This window comes from Pituophis catenifer, unplaced genomic scaffold (genome assembly GCF_029215685.1).
Source record: "Pituophis catenifer annectens isolate HBS135680 unplaced genomic scaffold, rPitCat1.0.hap2 SCAF_1, whole genome shotgun sequence".
Taxonomy (NCBI): domain Eukaryota; kingdom Metazoa; phylum Chordata; class Lepidosauria; order Squamata; family Colubridae; genus Pituophis; species Pituophis catenifer.
Genome location: NW_027256881.1, coordinates 36,813,300 through 36,833,159, shown reverse-complemented (window position 1 = coordinate 36,833,159; position 19,860 = coordinate 36,813,300). Strand labels below are relative to the sequence as shown.

Here is a 19,860-nt window from a genome sequence, read left to right as displayed (position 1 = left end):
GGCACCACAATTTAATGCTCTTCGACTTCCTCAATGGATATGTCAGCCTCGAGTCACCTTAACTGGCATTTCCAAGTTATCTGGGAGGGATGGGGATCGTCCTCCTACGGGGTTAGGAAGCTTCACGCTGCCCTGAACCTCAGCGGCACCAACGTTCGGTCAGCTTCTTAGAAGTTTCTTCCTCGTTGTCAAAAGTTGGAGATTTCTGCGAGGAACTCCTCCAAACGCGGGCGGACACCGGGGGAGGAGAGAAGGGGAGGAAAAGGCGTAATGCGGAGCCGAGGCGGCGCGCAAGGGCTTCCTTGGCACAGCTGCCTGGCGCCTCCCTGAGGCTCGGCCCGTTCCCCCTGAGACTCTTCACCGGTCAGGCGGCGGCATTCGGCGGGCTAACCGCCCTCGGCTCCCTCCCTCTCCGGTCTTTGGTGGTGGAGCCAAGCGCCCATGGCAATCGCCGCCTTGAGCCACCTGCGGAGCGCCGTAGGAAGGCAGCAGCAGCTCTGGAGGCACAGCTGCCTAAGGACCCCCTGGGCACCCCTCTCTTTTGCCCACCGTAGCAGAAGCGATCGCGGGGGGCGAAGTGAACCGCGCGCTTCCTCCCTGAAGGGAAACTACTGGCAGCTGTGCGAGCGGGCAGCCCGGGAGCCCGGCCCTTTCTGGGGGGCTCTGGCACGGGAGACGCTGCAATGGGACACCCCGCACCACACCGACTGCGAGTGGGATTTCGCGCAGGGCCGGATCCGCTGGTTCTTAGGCGGTCGGTTAAACGTGGCGGGTAAGAGGCGCCTTTTCCTTGACGGGGGAAGGGACGGCGACGGCACCGAAACTGCCTCGGGGTCCCTCGGCTCTTTTCTTCTCCGGGCGGGTCGATGATTAATATTTAGCCTCCAGGTTTCGAAAGAGAAAGGCACGGTGGAAGCTCTGCTCTCCGGCATTTGGAAGTCACGCCCAAATTGTCTGCAGGCAAGTCGCACCCGAGTTATCTGGAATCCCGCACCCTCTAATCGGAATATTGGCGTAGCTATAGTGCGGCGGAAAATGGGGTGGGGGAACGCAGTGACAGCACCGAGGTTTCATCCGACTCTCCTTCCCAAAACCGATCGGGGGTACGAACGCATTCTAAGAAGGCCTGACTCGGAGTCGCAACGTTTTGCGGCCGAGGCTGTACTTTATGTGCAATAGTTTTCGCTCAAAATACTCCGCCCTTGCACAGAGAGAGAGAGGGAGGGAGGAAGAGACAGAGAGAGGAAGACTGCGACTTTAAAAACCGATCTCTCGGTTACAATAGGTTGGATTCGGCTAATTTAAATACTAGCTTCCCATTGCTTGATGGGTGCTAGAGCCAATAGGATTCGCTGGGTGAGGGAAGATCCAAGACAAAACTTTAAAATGCTTTGGTTGCTGTAGATACTTAAGTTCGCAAGTACAGTAGGAGAGTCCTAGGGGAGGGATGGGATATAAATCAGTCGGTAAAAGGTTATGAATTAAGTGATGCCAACATTTAAAAACCTTGTATGAAAATGGAATTCTAGCATAGCGAGAGAGCATGCTTAACATGCTCTAAAGCAGTGTTTCTCAACCTTGGTAGCTTGAAGAGGGGTGGACTTCAACTCCCAGAATCCCCCAGCCAGCAGCGCTGGCTGGGGGATTCTGGGAGTTGAAATCCACCCCTCTTCAAGCTTCCAAGGTTGAGAAACAATGCTCTAAAGATTGGGATCATCTGTTCTACGTCCGATAACCCACGGTTATAGAATGAACGTATAGCATTTATTGTGTCACTTAACCGGTTTAATTATAGGGACTTACCGCTAAAATTATAGATTCCCAAAAACAACTTCTATTAAGGAAACTAAAGTGCCATTCTTGAAATAGAAAATGAAACATAGAAGTACATGGAAACTAAAATACTTAGTATTAAGATCTGAAAAAGCAGCTTGTCTAGTATGATAAAGGACTTTACTTAAAAGTAAAAGTCTTTAGTACTTAAGTACTTAAGCACTTAAGCACTAACATACTATTTTAATATGCTACTAAGATTTTAAACGTGAAAATTTGAAACATCAAAATATTTTAAGAAATTTCATCAGTTTTAATTTATTAAATTAAATTAATTTAATTTAATTTATTAAGAATTTATATGCTGCTCATTTCACTGTGAAGGCGACTCTGGGTAGCTTACAAATATAAAAACAAAGGTACAAAATATTAAAACATTAAATATTAAAATGAACGGATATTAAATGTAAAAAAACCTAAAATACTGCTGAGTTGAGGTGGAATTTTTCTCTTAATCCATTAACCACCTCCAGCATGGAAGACCCTTGGGGCCCCAAGCCAATCAATAGAGCCAAGCTTTGAGGTTCTTATGGAAGGCTAAGAAGGTGAGAGTGAGATGTTCCAGAGGGTGGAAGTCACAGCAGAAAAGGCTAGAATTCCTTGACCAGTGAGGTCTTCAGCATGCTCCTTCTGCTGAAATGAGCGGGGTGAGCCAATCCCATTGAGGTGAGAAAATTTCTCATCCTGGTCTCATGCGATAAAAGGGCTTTAAAGATCATAATCAACAACTTGAATTATATCTGGAAGCAGACTGGCAAGCAGTGTAGTTCACACAACAGTGGTGTTACATGGGCCATCCTAGGAGCCATTAGAGCTGTCGGCATGGTGGCATTCTGCTCCAGCTGTAGTTTCCAAATACTCTTCAAGGATAGCCCTATATAGAGCGCATTTGCCTATGTGTTCTTTATTTTATTTATTTACTTATCTGTTGATTTATGTATCTGCACAACTCAACCAAGTCACTCTGGGTTGCTTACAATTCTAAAATGATAAAACATTTTAAAAAATAAAAACATCTGGAAAATGAGCCGTGTTGGTGCAATGGTTAGAGTGCAGTACTGCAGGCTACTTCTGCTGATCACTGTCTGCCAGCAATTTGGCAGATCGAATCTCACCAGGCTCAAGGTTGACTCAGCCTTCCATCCTTCCAAGGTTGGTAAAATGAGAACCCAGATTGTTAGGGGCGATATGCTGACTCTGTAAACTGCTTAGAGAGGGTTGTAAAGTACTATGAAGCTGTATATAAATCTAAGTGCTATTACTATTGCTAAAATAAATTCAAATAGCAGCAAGATAATTAATCAACTAACAATATAGCCAAGAAATAGGGCCCTTAACACATTCTGAGCTCCAAGCCTGGGCACGTAGTCAAGTTTTAAAGCGTTGCAAAAAGCCAACAGGGTTGATGCCATTTTAATCTCCCAGAGAATAATATTCCACAAGGCAGGGACTACAGCACAGAAGACCTGTCTTCTAGTTTGCATTAGTCAACACACTTTTGCTGACAGGAGCTGCAGCGTACCCAATCAGCTGAATCAAACTTAATGGGCACAGACTCTTGGAAAACGATGGTCTTCAGATCCCAAGCCTTGTAGAACTTTAAAGATGACAACCAATACTTTGAACTGGGCTTGGAAACATATAAGAGCCTGGTGGCTCAGCAGACTAAAAGCATTGTGATTAACACCAGCTGTCTGCAATTACTGTAAATTCGAATCTCACCAGGCTCAAGGTTGACTCAGCCTTCCATCCTTTCTAAGGTAGGTAAAATGAGGACCCAGTTTGTGGGGGCAATAAACTGACTTTGTATAAATATACAAAAGTATGAAGGCTATTGCTTAACGCATTGTAAGCCGCCCTGAGTCTCCGGAGAAGGGCGGCATATAAATCAAATTAAAAAAAAAAAAAAAAAGCAACCAGTGCAGCTCACATTATTAATCGTGGTGTTACATGTGCCATGTAGCCGGTACTATTTACTACCCATGCAGCCACATTTTGCACCAGTTGAATTTTCTGAATGCTCTTTAAGGGCAGCTCTATGTAAAGAGAGTTGCAGTAATCTAAGTTACAAGGGCATGGGTGATAATGAGCAGGGCCTCCCGGCCAGGAATGATACAACTGGTGCACTGCCCAAAAGTGTGCAAAGGGTCTCCTAACTGAGAGTTCCCCAACCTTTTCGACTTTGCGGACTGGTGGAGGGGGGGGTGGAGGGGATGGTTCTGTGTGTGTGGTGGGTAAGCATGCACGTGCAGTTCCATTTGTGAGAATGGTGGCACGCGCACCCACCGTTCACACAAATGGAGCGCGCACACATGCACTCACTCACCACTTCTGCGACTCAGTTCCAAAAGGCTCAAGGCCCAGTAGTAGTCACAGCTCGCATCTTCAACAAGGAGCTGTAAGTCTAGGAGATCCCCCAGATTGCAGACCGAGTCTGTCTGGGGTAGCGTCATCCCATCTAGAACTAGAAATAGAAGAACCTTGTTTCTGGAGGGTCCAAATATCCCCCAAATTCTATATTTTTTGCCATCTATTCTAACAGATATTTGTTTAGATGATGAAATGTGGTTACAGTTATAATGGTGTCCTGTGATAAAAAAATTTTTTTTAGAAAGGTTCCCCTTGCCTGTATTTAAGTATAATGTATATACAAAGTAATCTACAATTCAATGTTTGTTAAATATATCTATGTGTACATTTAGAAAGTCATTTTGTATATCTCTGGTTTGAACAGTATTGAGAAAATAGGAAGTGAAAGAAAGCAGGTCCTTGTGAGGAACAGAATGAGCTTACATGAAGAATTGCTATTTTGGCAGAAGGAAATTGTGACATCACAATGATTATTGCTTAACTTAGTAGAACAAATAATAAATGAATTTTAGTACCATATTTATGGATTTATTTTTTATTTAATGTAGGTGTATGATATCTCTTGTGGCGAAGTCTCTTCAACATACTTTATAAATTGAAATAGAGTGATATGGTACAAAATATTGTTGATTAAAACAGTAGTATTAATAATTAAATGCGATAGCAAAATGTCTGATTCATAATAAAAGTTGGCAACCTTTAAATTAAAAGTGCTCTGAAATATTCAGTTTTTGAGGCCTGTTTAAAAAGTATGGAGGTATACACCATATTCATGCACACATACTCCCACACACATATTTGTTGAAGGGTATTCTACAAGGATACGGTAAAAAAAAACATAATTTTGGTCTGCTATTCTAACAGATTGTATTGGTGAACCCTAAACAGATTCATATAATGCACGCAGTTTTTCAGATAACATGATCTCAACAAGGATTTTGATTTGGCTCTGGAAGCCTTTGCCACGAATGTAGCTGTTATAAAATTGCCCAGCCCTGTAAGCAATACAGTAATTTCATACTATACCATCTGAAGCTTTTGAAATGATTTTCAGGATACCTCCAATATAGTTTAGTCTGGATATATCTGCCACATTAATTATTGTAGTGGGATCTATTTTTTTTTCCAGAGAATCTCAAGTAAGTAAAGCTATCTGAACTAAGTTTTCATAAATGCCCTCAAGATTGTAATATATGTAAATATTGTATATTTAAATTGACCTTATAGGTTGCTCCTAACATAGGAAATACAATTGTACTGTTAACTCATGGGCTTCCAGAATAGTTTTCTTACCCACTTTGTCATACAGAATCTAGCAGTAATCAACATGGTCTTTTTATGAGTCATGGCGGCAAGGTGTGATTATACAGATTTTGTATCACGGCAATACTGTTTCACAGTGAGCTTTTGGCCATTTAATATTTTAGACCAGGGTGTCAAACTCAAGGTCCAGGGGCCAGATCCGGCCCGCGGGGTGCTTAGATCTGGCCCATGGGGCCAACCTGGAAACAGTCCGCGGTGCCTCTGGCAGCAAAAACAGAGCTCGTGAGGGCCACGGGCAGTCCTCCCGAGCTCTGTTTTTGCTGGCAGAGGGTTGCAGGAGGCTGCTGCAGCTGAAAACAGAGCTCGGGAGCCCATTTTTGCTGGCAGAGCGCTCGGGCTGCCACAGGCACCCTGATATGAGTGATGTTGAGCTGGCCATGCCCACCCTGGCCTCACCCACCCCCGGGCCCCCAAGGTCAAACACAACCCTGATGTGGCCCTCAATGAAATCGAGTTTGACACCCCTGTTTTAGACCATGCAAAATGTTTCCCTTATATGAAGCTATAATATTACTTTCCTTTTTTCCAGTACTATGTTGGACTCATACCAATGACACAGCTACACTCTGGTAATTGTCAAATAATAGCAATAATAGTACAACCCACACAAATAATAATAATGGGCAAAATCAGCATTAGTCAATTGCAAAAGTCAGCTTTATTTGGAACATCTTACATCCTGCAACGATACTCTTTAACACCATCAAACAAAAAAATTTGCCTATCCCAGGTCTTTGGGAAGAATATGGGTGGATTAAAAATGCCAAATCCAGCTTAAACACTTGTCTGACTGTGTGACCAACCATAATAATAATAAATTATTCTATGCCTTTTTCTAGGCCTGGTACAAATTAAAAGAAAATCAAAATAGTTACAAAACTGTTGCCAAAAATTAATGCAGTGAATTATTTTTAGTTAAATAATAATTAATTGTTAATATAACAACTAGCCAGTAAAACCCAACCGTTATAATTAAAATAAATGAAATGCAACCATACATATTTAAAGGAACACCCAAGATACTACAGAAAATATACACACCTGTAATGAATAAGAAAATAAATATTATGTTAAATACCTGGATATTATGAAGCTTTGCATATTTTAATTAAATTAAAGCAAGACTGAAACAGGCTAAAGAAATGAAAATTTGATAGCATGCAATCACAATATACCGTAATATACTAAAAATTTGGTCATCAATAAAAATGAGTCTTGAAATAGCATTTTGTAAAGTAAATGAAATCAAAGAATTGAATGCAGAATATTATATTCTGTAATAATTATGTATATTATCGATTGGTTGAATCAGCCTGTTTAGGCTTGATAAAAACAAAGCTTAGGAACAAAGTCCTTTTAAAATACTCTACCAAAATTGCTTTGAATGAGTGCCCTAGAAATGTGCTTAATAAAGAACATCCTTAGACACTCCATTGTTAGTTAAATGGTGACTTTATGTTGTTCAGCAAATATATAAACATATAGAAGATTGACAACAAATAATGCTGTATTTCAGATCACCTTGTTTAGAGTAGTGACAAAGAATTGCCCAGATGATAAAATGAATGTATTCTATTGTTAACATAGTTTGTAAGGCAATATTTGAAGACTAATGATAACCAGACCAAATTCAAAACAAATACAAAATGTGAAAAAAGAACACTTGTTGAATCTCTCTCCAATATTCACATAGAGTTTTATTCAAAGGTATAGAGGTGGCAAATCTAGATAAACTCAGTGGTTGTGATAACAGAATTGGTTTCTATGGTGTTCAACTTGAAGTAGCCTATTTATGCCCCTGTTTTCACAATTTCTATAACCCAAAGGCATGTGATAGCATTGATGATTAACACTAATACAAACAGTAATAATATATTAAACTGCTTCTTAGCAGATACTTTGTGTGCGTATTTTGATGCTATATAGTATACACTTCTTAAATTTGGGGAGTAAGATCCTCACTTAGCTTTCATCACATCTTAGCACCAGTTTATTTATAGATACAATTAATTAATCAAGGTTTCATTATCAATAGTAAAGCTAAAATTCATAATGGAATATTATATCAGTAATAAGATTATTTAATTATTTAATCACATTTGTATAGACAGCCATCTCACATAGTGACTTTGAGTGGCATACATAGTAATATAACATATGAAAACCATTAAAGCAACCAACTTAAATTTAAATAAAAACAAATAAAAACAGTAGGAAAATGGACAGAGGGTGCCTTCCATTAACTGTCACATAACAATCTCCAGCATATATGACATATGCAAGCTAGTTGATAAAATAATGTTTTGAAGGCCTTTCTGAAGAGCAACAGGGCAGGGGCCAACTTCAACTTGGAGGGGGGGGAGTGAGGTTCCATAGGGTAGGGGGCCACAACAGAAAAGGCTTTCTTCCTATAGTATTTCCTGCATGATGACATTCCCTAACAACATTCCCAGCAGGCGGGGCCCGCAAGAAGCTTTTCCTGCCAGACTTGATGGGACAGATAAATGTAGGGGAACAGGTGCCCTTAGGTCTAGGTTAAAGTTTTATAACCACAACTAAAACAGCTAGCCAACCCTGACAAATAAAATATCTGACATCAAAGGTATTCAACAAAAGTGTAGACTGTAATTATTTAGTCTATGTATAAACTAGCTGAATATCCGTGCTCCACTACAAAATTATATGATCGGGCTTGATAAATTAATATTTACAGCTTGAAAATTAATGAGCAGTTACAATCGGTCTCTCCTCTCCCCTTCTCTCCCTTAGCCTTGCCCTACAGAAGCCTCCCCTATCCTATCCCCTGCTTGCTGCTGTGAAAGTAAAACTGAAACTGAAACTCCTCTCCTCTGCTTGTGTTTTGCATTTGGAACAGATTTCTTTTCAAGTGGGGTGGGGGAGTAGAACTTCTTAGCATCAGAAAGTGTTAATAACAATATAGGAAATACTAATGCTCTGATGGTCATTTGAAAAATCCTTTCTTAGTGAGCACCTAGAAGCCAAGAGGAACATACGTGGCAAATTTCAAGTTTGTAGGCTTTACAGTTCTGGAGATTTTGTGATGATGCGTGAGTGGTATTTCGCTTTTATATATATACATTTAATAATAAATATTTAGAAACTGTAGTTTTTTAAAAAATATTTGTACTCTCCTGTAAAAACAAAAGCTTTTTCTACATAGAAACTCTATTAGAAACATCAGATCCTGTCTCATGTCCTAAAAATTTAGGTACTGCACAGTAAACTGATTTATACCTATGCTTAGGTTTATTTTTAAAAAATCTACTAGGGCTATTTCTTGTACACTGCAAAACTTGTATTTACTCAGAACTTAAATTTCACAGAGCTCAATAAAACCTACTCCCTAATAATTATTTGATTTGATTTTTCTAATGTAGATTAGTAACAGTGTTATAAAACAAATAACAGACCAAGAGCTGGCGTATGCAGTTCGTCAAGAAAGCAGAATTAATGTTTCAATTATCTATGACATGGCTGTGTTCAGATTTTGTTATTGCAATTGGCATAAGCTAAAATAGTTGAGAAAAACCATACTTTATATTTCCAGAAATACTATATAATTATCTTCATCTGCTGCATTTTACAAGTTAATATTCAACAAGACATGTGCCTTTAATAGCTACAAATGGATAGCTTATTCATAATTAAGACACTGCATTAAAACCATTTCAGTTTGATCATTGACTAGTGTTTAGTCTTTTGTTCCAAGAATAAGTTAGCTGTACTCCAAAAGCTATATATTCATACAGTGGAATTTATTAATGGTAGTTATTACTAATTTTCCAGAAGTGGTCTTATGTTTTAGATTCTTGCTAACTGCAAAATCCCTGTAAATAAATTTATTAAGTATTGAAGTATAGTTTATGGAGTACAGCTGTATAAATTTTGGAAATGATCCAAAAGACCTTACAATACTTCTCTGCTACTATACAATAAAGTAACTATCTCCATTTTCAAGCTAAGCTTCTGTTCTTGCATAAAAGCAAAAAAACCCACATGGCTGCTTTTATAAGTCCTTTTAAAGATGCAGCTTTAATGAGTAGGGACTGTTTGTGACATTTCTAAACATATTACAGATCATTTTTTAAAAGTGTGCACAGTCCTAGTTTTTAAGTATGTATGTGAGGTGTGTATTGTAGCGTCTGAATGTAACTATCCATCTTGATTTTTTACTTCCCTTTTTATAGTACTCCTTGTACTTTCTAACTCCTTGCCAGATTTTGTTAAAATGGAATCACATATTAGATATAGGGATAGAGAAATGTTCTTTTACAATCAATAACTTCATGCATTTTAAAAAAATAAAAATTATATTTTTTAGATAAATGCAGGTTGCATTTAATACATGAATTTAGTATCTAACTTCTATTTTATTTATGATTTTATTAAATATATAACTCACTTTTACATTAAGTAGTGTTTAAGATTGCTAACAACAAAATAAATAGAATAAAATTTAAAAATATTAAAACTGAAATATAAATACCCTAAATAAAAAAGCAAATCAGTGCCTTTGCCCATTGGTGTAACCCTAATTTATTTATGGGATATACTTATTTAATTCATCTATTATGGCCACCCATAATACAAGCAAATCTGGAGAACAGAGATAAAAACATCAATATAATGGCTAAATACAGAAAAGATTATGAAAGTAGCAGTCAAGAATAACCATCAAAAATAATTATTTGGAGGCTAGTTTAACCTTCTAACCAGGGGTTCCCAACCCCCAGGCCGTGGACTGATAGCAGTCCCTGGCCCATTAGGAACTGGGCTGCGCAAGCAAGTGAAGCTTCATCTGCGCATGATAGTTAGTTCGTGAAACCACATACCTCTGGACCATGAAAATTATTGGGTTTTTTTCCACAGAACCGGTACCTGGTGCCCAAAAGGTTTGGGGCTGTTGTTTTAACCTGAATGGGAGAACAGATGTGTTTACAATTGGAAGATAGTGACCTGATTTAAAATAAATCATAATATGGTTCCCTTTTGGCATAATATATTGAAGGACAGTAGCCATTTTAATTTGCAGATTATGATTTAGGGCAATATGTAAAGTAAACCCTACTCATGTATATGTGAGATATGTATGTGTGTATGTATATGTGTGTGTGTGTGTGGTGTATATGGTAGCTAATTATAGCTAATTATGGCATAGTATGATCCAGAGGGTAGGACAAGAAACAGTAGATGGAAACTAATCAAATGAATGGAAAGATGCAACCTGAAATTAAGGAGAAACTCCTTAATGGTGAGGACAATTAACCAGTGGTACATATTTTGGGTGCTTTATCACTGGAGGTTTTTAAGAAGAGACTGGACCTCCCAAGGTCCCTTCCAGCTCTATTCTGATTGATTGATTGATTGATTGATTGTGTGAACCCAGCCTATGTGGGATCAAGTACCTACTCAGGGAAGTTGATCTATGATAGTTATCTGCAATTTTATCTTACCACCTTCCTGTTAATTGCCTTATGTTGGGTAGGAATTGAAGTGCAGCTTTTTCTACCAAATCTTTAACATGTTAAGTCAGAATTGGCTGTTTATCCTGGTTGAAGTAATTGATTCATCATTGAATCATTCATTGAATCATGAACTTGTCATTGATTCATCAGCAGGCCTTCATTCAAAAGGAGTGTTGAAAAGTATCTCAGGTTCTTTGATTTTGAAGCAACAAACATGCACTCCTCTATAATAATTCACTTGGTTCCACTACCCACTACAGGATGAAGTTGCTTTTCTCCACCTCTCTATCTCTTCTTCAAAACACTTAGCTTTCATTAGTAGATAAGCCTGGGGCTCTGAGAGCTGATAAAGATGCATAATATGACCACACAACCTTTTTAAAAGGGGGAGGGATACTGACTTCCTCTTTTGTTCTTTGTTTATGGCTTTTATCTCATTGTTTCCTGAAGAGATGATTTTTCTTATCATTCTGCCAAAATTCTTACCCAACAGTAAATCCTTAATAAATATATTGCCAAAAAAATGTTCCTTTTATGCTTTCAGCTCTAGAACTCTCTTGCTATAGGCTATTACAATCTGACATAAAGTTCCTCCTGATAAATGCTGACTCAGATTTGAGTCTTTTTAGGTCCAAAGAGTTGTCAAAGTTGTAGTAAATCTGTTTCTTTACTTTGAAACAGTTTTAGAATCAGTCTAAAATTCACCTTATTTTAACATTTGATCTTGATTGTAGTGAGTGCTAAAAAATTAGTTTTACAAAGATATATGTAAATAAAAGGTGGTAGGAAGTGTAGTGTATTTTGATCTAAAACCTTCACTATGAGCTTTCATCCAAAATCTAGTGACGCATTCTTTTTTCAATTGTATCATTGTGATGTCTAAGAAGAATTATCCCTACTCTTCATTCATGAATAGTACATTTGTTTGGCTAATGTAATTAAATGGGTTCAATATATACATACAAATCTTGGAATATCTTCAAATTTTTCAGAATATATTGGTATTCTATAAAACAATTTAAGAAATTGTGTACTAGAATAATCAGTGGTAGGCAAGTGTAACAGGCTGAAGCAGTGCACTCCTGATCTATTTTGTCAAGATGTTTGATTCTTTTTTCTTATGACGACTCTTGACCCAAGAGTAATAAACTCTTGGGTCAAGAGTTATATAGTAATAAACTTAACCCAAGTATATGTAAATTATTCCTCTGTTTGCTTCTTTTTTTCTCCCATGTATTCCATTTCTATTTCATAGACAGTGGTAGAGTCATGCCTAATATTTAAATGGAATACCATAATGAAATTGTATAGCTGTGGGCTAGATTGAGGAAGTAGGAAACTATCCTTGAAGAAGGCAGTAACAATCCCTTCAGCATTATTGCCAAGAAAGACTATATGGAGAATCTGTCAGGTATAAATGCTCTGCCCGTGCCAGGGATCAGCTATAGCGCAGCAGTGCAGGGGTTAACCCAGACTCCCACCTGGTCAGCTCCTCCCATAGACTCCTCCTTACCTGAATCCCCGCCCACAGGTATAAAAGGTGGGCACACTCCTCCTCGCCCCAGTTCCTGATGCATTCAAGTGATGATGTGATGAACCTGCAAATAAAAGAGATATATTTTACCAGATGACTCAAGTCTCTTTATTGGGCCTGATCCACCATTCCTTGTAACAAAATGGTAGCAGAGGATGGTTGGTAAGGCCCAAAGATCCCAAGCCACAAGACAAGGACCCATACCTACCTGCAGAATGGCGACACCTCCGAAGCAACGGGAGAGCAACCCATCAGACTCGCCAGGGAAGGCAGGAACCTCAGCCACCCCCAAAGCCACAGCGACGGAAGAAAAGGGGGAGATCGAAAAAGGAAAAAGGGCCCACCACCACGACCAAGAGGAAGAGAAGCTGCGACTCGACGTCCTGCAGCTGCTGAAAGAGCGAGCCGGCGACAAGAACCTCCTTGCCAACCTGCGGAGCTTCATAATCGACCGCGAAGTGGCAAGGAGCGAAGAGGGCTCAGACTCTGAACTCGAGGAGCTGGACTCGGTGAGTGGATCGCCCAAAAGGGCACCCCCAACGGCCACCGAGCCCCAAAGCCCCGCTCTAAATTTGAAACGGCGGCCATCTTTGTCCACATGGTCAGACAAGATGGCCGACCCCCAACCAATCAGCGATCAGAATTCAAAATGGCCGGCGCGCGAAAAATGCCGGACCATAAACAATGATGAAAGTGACCAGGGAGAGGGAACCGAATCTGACTCCGACCCCTGGTACACCCCCAGCGAGCGGCAAGTGGATAGGGCCATGAAGACCCTTGCCGCCGCCTTCGGCCCAGGCCTCAAAATCACCAAAGAGAAGCCGGAGAGGCCGAAGCAGAAGGGAAGACGAGGAGAGGGGCAGCGGGGCACCCACCCGAGAGCCACCGACGCCCGCGACGATTTGCCAGCCCACCTTCGCACCCCAGGGACACCGCGCCTCCGATCGCCCAGGCCGCGCACCCCGGACCGCATGGATTGGGGCAGCTACTTACAACCGTCGCCGGAGCCCCAGCACCGCCGAGATCTTCACTCCAGGGAAGCAGCAGCTGGACGACCCCTTCCAGAGGACGCCTGGACCCCCAAGGCCGAGGCCGAGGCCTACCCGACCAGCAGAGGCCTCTACAGCGGAGCCGCGACGAACAGGTCCTTCCTCGGCGATGGCGGAGCTGAAATGGACTTCGCGCATGCGCTCTTCCGCCTAGAGGAAGAAAAAAGAAAAAAATTACAAAGCGGGACTTTTAAACTGCCGGCAAGCGTTCCCATGCCCTACTGCTGCTATAGGAACATAAGGAACCATGGACAGCAGCCAGCAGTAAGTAATTTTACTACTAGTGCTGGGAACTTACCTGTTGACTTTCCCAAGTTGAGGATGGATGGGGGTAATATCCTAGAGTGGTCACAGCAGCTCCAGGTGGTGTTTCTGAAAGAAAACATGTCTCATTTTATTAATGACCCCCCAGAGAGACCATGGACTTTAGAGCTGGATTGCATGCACCATAAGGCATTCTACCTTTTAATTGCCAGTATTTCCCCCACAATTTACCACTGTATTGGCCATAACCTCACAGTATCCGAAATCATAGGGAAAATGTTTGGATTGTTTTATAGTGAGAGCGTGTCCACCACCACGCAAATTTCCAAGGACTTCTTTTCCGCCAGACTTAAGCCAGGGACCCCCATGAGTGAGCACCTAGTGTCCTTAAGTGGTACCAGAGCAGAGCTACACCTTAGGGGAGAAGTTATTTCCGACCAAATCATGAAGAGTGTGATAATCAACTCTTTAGATCACTCATGGAATAACTTCCTGACTCATCTAGACACCGTTAGCCTAGGGATGCTGTCTGTGGAGAGGCTATCCAACAGGCTCATCGCAGAAGATAATTTGAGGAGGAGCCGCCCCGGCCCTCCCAGAGAACACAAGAGTGAGAGGAGAGTAGTTTTCCAAGAGAAACAACACAACACCCCCGAGTGCTACATCTGCGGGTCGAGGGGACACATCAAAAGGGACTGCCCCAAGAACTATAGGGAGAGAGGCAGGCCAGAGCATGGACACAGACAAACAGAAAGGCACACATCCGGAGAAAGGTATAGGCGTAGAGACTCACCCATCCCCAGGGATAGGAAGGGAAACAGGGACAGTTCACGCGACAGCAGGACAGGGTCCCTATATGGAATAGGGGAGCACACACACACCACACACCAAGACAAAGACACCAGCTCTTGGCTCCTGGACTCGGGAGCCTCCAACCACACCACATACAATCAGAAACTACTCTCATCATTCAAGAGAGAGGATTTTTCCATCAAAGTTGCAGACCAGAACCAGGTTAGAGTAACAGGCAAAGGGACAATTACATTACCAGGCGTAGGGAAAATAGAGGGGGTACTACTAGTCCCGGAGATACCCCACAACATCCTGGCCGCAGTAAAGCTTAGCAGAGAGTCAGGGGTTGAGATGATATTCACAAAAGGCAACGTGAAGGTTAGCAAGGAAGGGAAAGATATAGGGAGAGTAACCATTAACCAAGGATTGCCCTACATAGCTTTCTATGAGAATCACGCCCACAGCATAAACACCAGTTCAGAGAACGCAGAAGACACTGGCCAAGGCAGGACTGAGGGTGAACAGGTAGGCGGGAGAGAGGTAGATAAAGATGGTAACATGACACCAGAAACACAACACAACAAACACACCCAAAGAAGACCCTCAATAGGCAAACCAATGCATGACAACTGTGCCCACCTTTTGCATCGCAAGCTTGGACACGCCAGTTTTCCCGTGATACAGAAAATGGCCAATTGTACCGAGGGTGCCATAATAAAAAACTGTGAAAACTACCTCGAGTGCTCGGTGTGCAAATGTTCAAAACTGAAAGTAAAACCCAGACCCAAGAAGTCGTTACGCGCCGCCAACCAAATATTCGATTTAGTACACATGGACCTGGTAGGACCCCTAAGGCCATCCATAAACTATAAAAAAAGGTACTTCCTCACCATAGTGGATGACCATAGTCGATATGGCTTCGTCTACACCTTAAGAAAAAAGGATGAGGCCTTCCAAAAATTCAAGGAGTTTTATAAAAGAGTAGAAACCCAAAACAACAAACAGATCAAACAGATCATGACCGACAGAGGGTCTGAGTTTCTATCTAAGGACTTCTCACATTGGCTCAGGTCCAAAGGCGTGATTCACTTTACGTCGTCCCCGTTTTCTGCCTTTCAAAACGGGGTCGCAGAACGACGGAACTCCACGCTGCAAACGATGGTCAGGTGCGCCCTAGAGGACGCGGGCATTGGCCAGCACTTCTGGTCTGAGGCCCTGGTCTACTCCAACTATACATTAAATAGAACATGGTCCAGTGTGATAGACAAAACGCCCTACGAGGTCATGTATAACAAGAAGCCACAGATAGCACACCTACATGTGTTCGGTGTAACGGCTGATGTACACATACCCAAGCAGTTGCGCAAGAAAGGGGATAAGGTATCCAGAAGGCTCAGGTTTATGGGATACGAGCCAGGGACCAAGGGCTTCAGGTTTGTGGACAATAATAATAGGTTTGTGATCTCTAGAACAGCGGCATTCCATGAGCAAGCCAACTGGTCCAGATTACACCTAAATGAGGTACCCACCGAACGAGAGGATAGTCCAACTGAACAAACCCAAAACAAAAACGAGACAGTGAGTAGACAGGAAGGGAGCAGGCCCAAGCCCGACCTCCAAGGCATCAAGGTTGAGGGATGGAAAGAGAATCATCCCAAGATAAGTGTCGAATCACTGACACAAAGAGAAGCCAGATATCTGCATGACACTGAGCAGGCAGCAACCAGGCCGGTCAGATCGACCAGAAACCAGCTGCCAAAAAGGTTAAATGATTACGTGATGCACGTGCACGCAAACCACGTTACGCCAAACTCATACGAAGAGGTGCTAAGACTACCCCAGGGGGAGAGGGCAAAGTGGGAGCTAGCCATGGCCAAGGAACTGGACAGCCTGAGGAAGCTGGAAGTATACACCCCCACCAAAGTCCCAGAGGGCAAGAACACAATAGGCACCCGATGGATATTCAAAGTCAAGAACTTAGAGGGGGGCCAAAGCCTATACAAGGCAAGATTAGTTGCCCAGGGGTTTGCTCAAAGGTTTCCGGAGGACTACACAGACACCTATTCGCCCACCGTAAGAACAGAGAGCGTCAAAAGCGCCCTGGTCATCGCATCCTTGCTAGGGCTGGAAGTACACCAGTTCGATGTGCAGACCGCTTACCTGCACGCCAACCTAGACAAAGAGATATACATCAGAGCCCCCCACAGCAAAGAAACCAACAGAGGGGACACCTGGTTACTTCATAAGAGCCTGTATGGACTAAAACAATCAGGCAAACGATGGTATGAATGCCTGGTAGAGGCCCTGAAGTCTATGGGATTCACGGCGACCATAGCTGACAACTGTTTCTTCACCAGGAAAGAGGGGGACTCGCCAGAATACATCCTAGTTTACGTGGATGACATTCTGTACATCAGCAAACACGAAGCCAACCGCAACACCTTCGCCAGCAGGCTGAGCGAGCATTTCACCCTAAAGTACCTTGGGAGGATTAACCGATACCTGGGAGTACAAGTCAACCAGACGCCAAAGGGTTTCCAACTGTCGCAGAAAGAGAAGATAGAAGAGTTGCTCCATAAATGCAACATGGCAGACGCCAAGGGATGTGATTCACCCATGCAGGCAGACTTCCTAAAAAACATGCATGATGAATCACCCGAATTTGGAGACAACACGCTGTACAGGTCAATCATAGGCTCCCTCCTGTATATCGCTAACTGGACCAGACCGGACATCGCTCTATCCGTTAATTTACTATCCAGGCACGTGAGCAAACCCACCACATACCACTGGGACGCAGTGAAAAGGGTGCTAAGATACCTGAAACAGAGTGTCAATGCATGCTTAACCCTAGAGCCTGAAAAATCCGAAGAACCCATCCTCTCATGCTACGCTGATGCTGACTGGGCCGGAGACGCCAAGGGGCGCAAAAGCACATCTGGGTACATATTCTACCTAAATAACTGCCCAGTGCATTGGTACTCAGGCAAACAAATCCTGGTGGCGACCTCAACTACTGAAGCTGAATACATATGCCTCTCCAAAGCCGCCAACAACCTCATCTGGTTCGACGACCTACTTGCCAGCGTGTGGAGAGAGCCAGCTTACCCAATAAATATCTACGAAGACAACAAAGCCGCCATAGAGATATCTATGTCCGACGCTGTAGGGCAAAGGTCAAGGCACATAGACATAAAGTATAAGCACGTTAGACAGCTCTCCAGAATTGGTTTCATAAAGGCCATACACTGCGATACAGAAGAACAGACCGCAGACATACTCACAAAACCCTTACAGGGCAAGCAACACTCACACTTAGTTTCCAAGCTCAACATTCACCCCATAGTACCAACTAGTCAGTCAGGCCTACAGACACGGGTCAGGCATTTAGAGGGGGATTTGTCAGGTATAAATGCTCTGCCCGTGCCAGGGATCAGCTATAGCGCAGCAGTGCAGGGGTTAACCCAGACTCCCACCTGGTCAGCTCCTCCCATAGACTCCTCCTTACCTGAATCCCCGCCCACAGGTATAAAAGGTGGGCACACTCCTCCTCGCCCCAGTTCCTGATGCATTCAAGTGATGATGTGATGAACCTGCAAATAAAAGAGATATATTTTACCAGATGACTCAAGTCCCTTTATTGGGCCTGATCCACCATTCCTTGTAACAGAATCCCAGGTACTTAATAGCTTAACTTAGTCAATGTTCTGTCAAAGTTGTTATGTGTAAAGCAACGTGAGTATAATTAGTGTTATAGAAAGAAATATTTGATCAACAAAACATATAGTAACTGTATCAGGTAAAACTATCCTATTTATTAGCTGAGTATAAATTGCATGGTGTGAATTAAACTGAAATACAATGCAAGACTGTTTATTTTACGCTGATTACGTCTGAAATATTGAAATGAGTAATGAGAGAGAGAGAATGGAAAAGCTATTTACATAAGCTTATGTGGACTCATGGAATATAGCAAATGTTGGCAATAAAGCATTCTAGAAAGATTAGGGTAAGATGGTGATAAACACTTTATCTAACATCATTGATCTTGCAATATTTTAAAGTGTGTATGGGGTTACAATCTGCTATCCTGCACTATTCATTCTAACTACATGCGCTCTGTACTTTATTGTTGTGCTAGCTTCAGTTCTATGTTAACATTTAAACTTACACTCCGCCAACTACTTCTGCCTTGACTTTCTTTATTATTGGGCTGCTAATTGATTCACCTGTGCTTGACCATCATAATACTAGGACTGTTCCACTGTTGCTTGGCATGATCATCAGTGTCACACCTTATAATGTTGGTTCTTGCTCTGCCTGACTTTGGCTATTTTGACTTTAGCTCTGTGGTTTAGTTTAGTTTAGTTTAGTTTAGTTTAGTTTAGTTTAGTTTAGTTTAGTTTAGTTTAGTTTAGTTTAGTTTAGTTTAGTTTAGTTTAGTTTAGTTTAGTTTAGTTTCGTTTCGTTTCGTTTCGTTTCGTTTCGTTTCGTTTAGTTTAGTTTAGTTTAGTTTATTTGATTTATATACTGCCCTACTCCCGAAGGACTCAGGGCGGTGAACAGCCACAAGTTAAAAACACATAAATACAAAATTTAAAACTGAATAAAACTGAATTAAACAATTTGGCTGAAGACAGATTTAAAACACTCCAATAAATTAAGAACGAATTAAAATTTGCGTTTTAAAAAGGGAAAAAAGGGAAAAATTAGGCCAGGCCAGCCTGATGGAATAAAAAGGTCTTGAGTGCGCAGCGGAAGGTGCGTAGATCCGGGATCCTCTATATCTACGGGGGGAGCTCATTCCAGATAGTAGGTGCCCCCACAGAGAAGGCTCTCCCCCTGGGGGCCGCCAGTCGACATTGTTTGGCCGACAGCACCCGGAGGAGCCCCTTTCTATGAGAGCGTACCGGCCGGTGGGAGGCTACTAGTGGCAGCAGACGGTCCTGTAGATAACCAGGTCCTAAGCCATGGAGCGCTCTAAAGGTGGTAACCAAGACCTTGAAGCGCACACGGAAAAAAAACGGGAGCCAGTGCAGCTCGTGCAGGAGAGGTGTTACATGGGAATGCCATGTCGCTCCCATAACCACCCACGCGGCCGCATTCTGCACCAGTTGGAGCCTCCGGGTGCTCCTCAAGGGGAGCCCCATGTAGAGAGCGTTGCAATAGTCCAGGCGGGAAGTGACGAGGGCATGAGTGACCGTGTGTA

At 42.3% G+C, this 19,860-nt stretch overlaps 1 protein-coding gene across 1 annotated transcript in view; it reads left to right on the top strand.

Annotated features, from left to right (window-relative positions):
- The first annotated feature begins 373 nt into the window (after nt 1–373).
- ACSS1 (acyl-CoA synthetase short chain family member 1) overlaps nt 374–19,860 on the top strand; it is a 55,266-nt gene continuing 35,779 nt past the window's right edge. Inside the window, exon 1 of the mRNA XM_070947816.1 lies at nt 374–772. Within this exon, the coding sequence (XP_070803917.1) occupies nt 442–772 (331 nt within the window). The 5' untranslated portion in view covers nt 374–441. The remainder of the gene's footprint in view (nt 773–19,860) is intronic.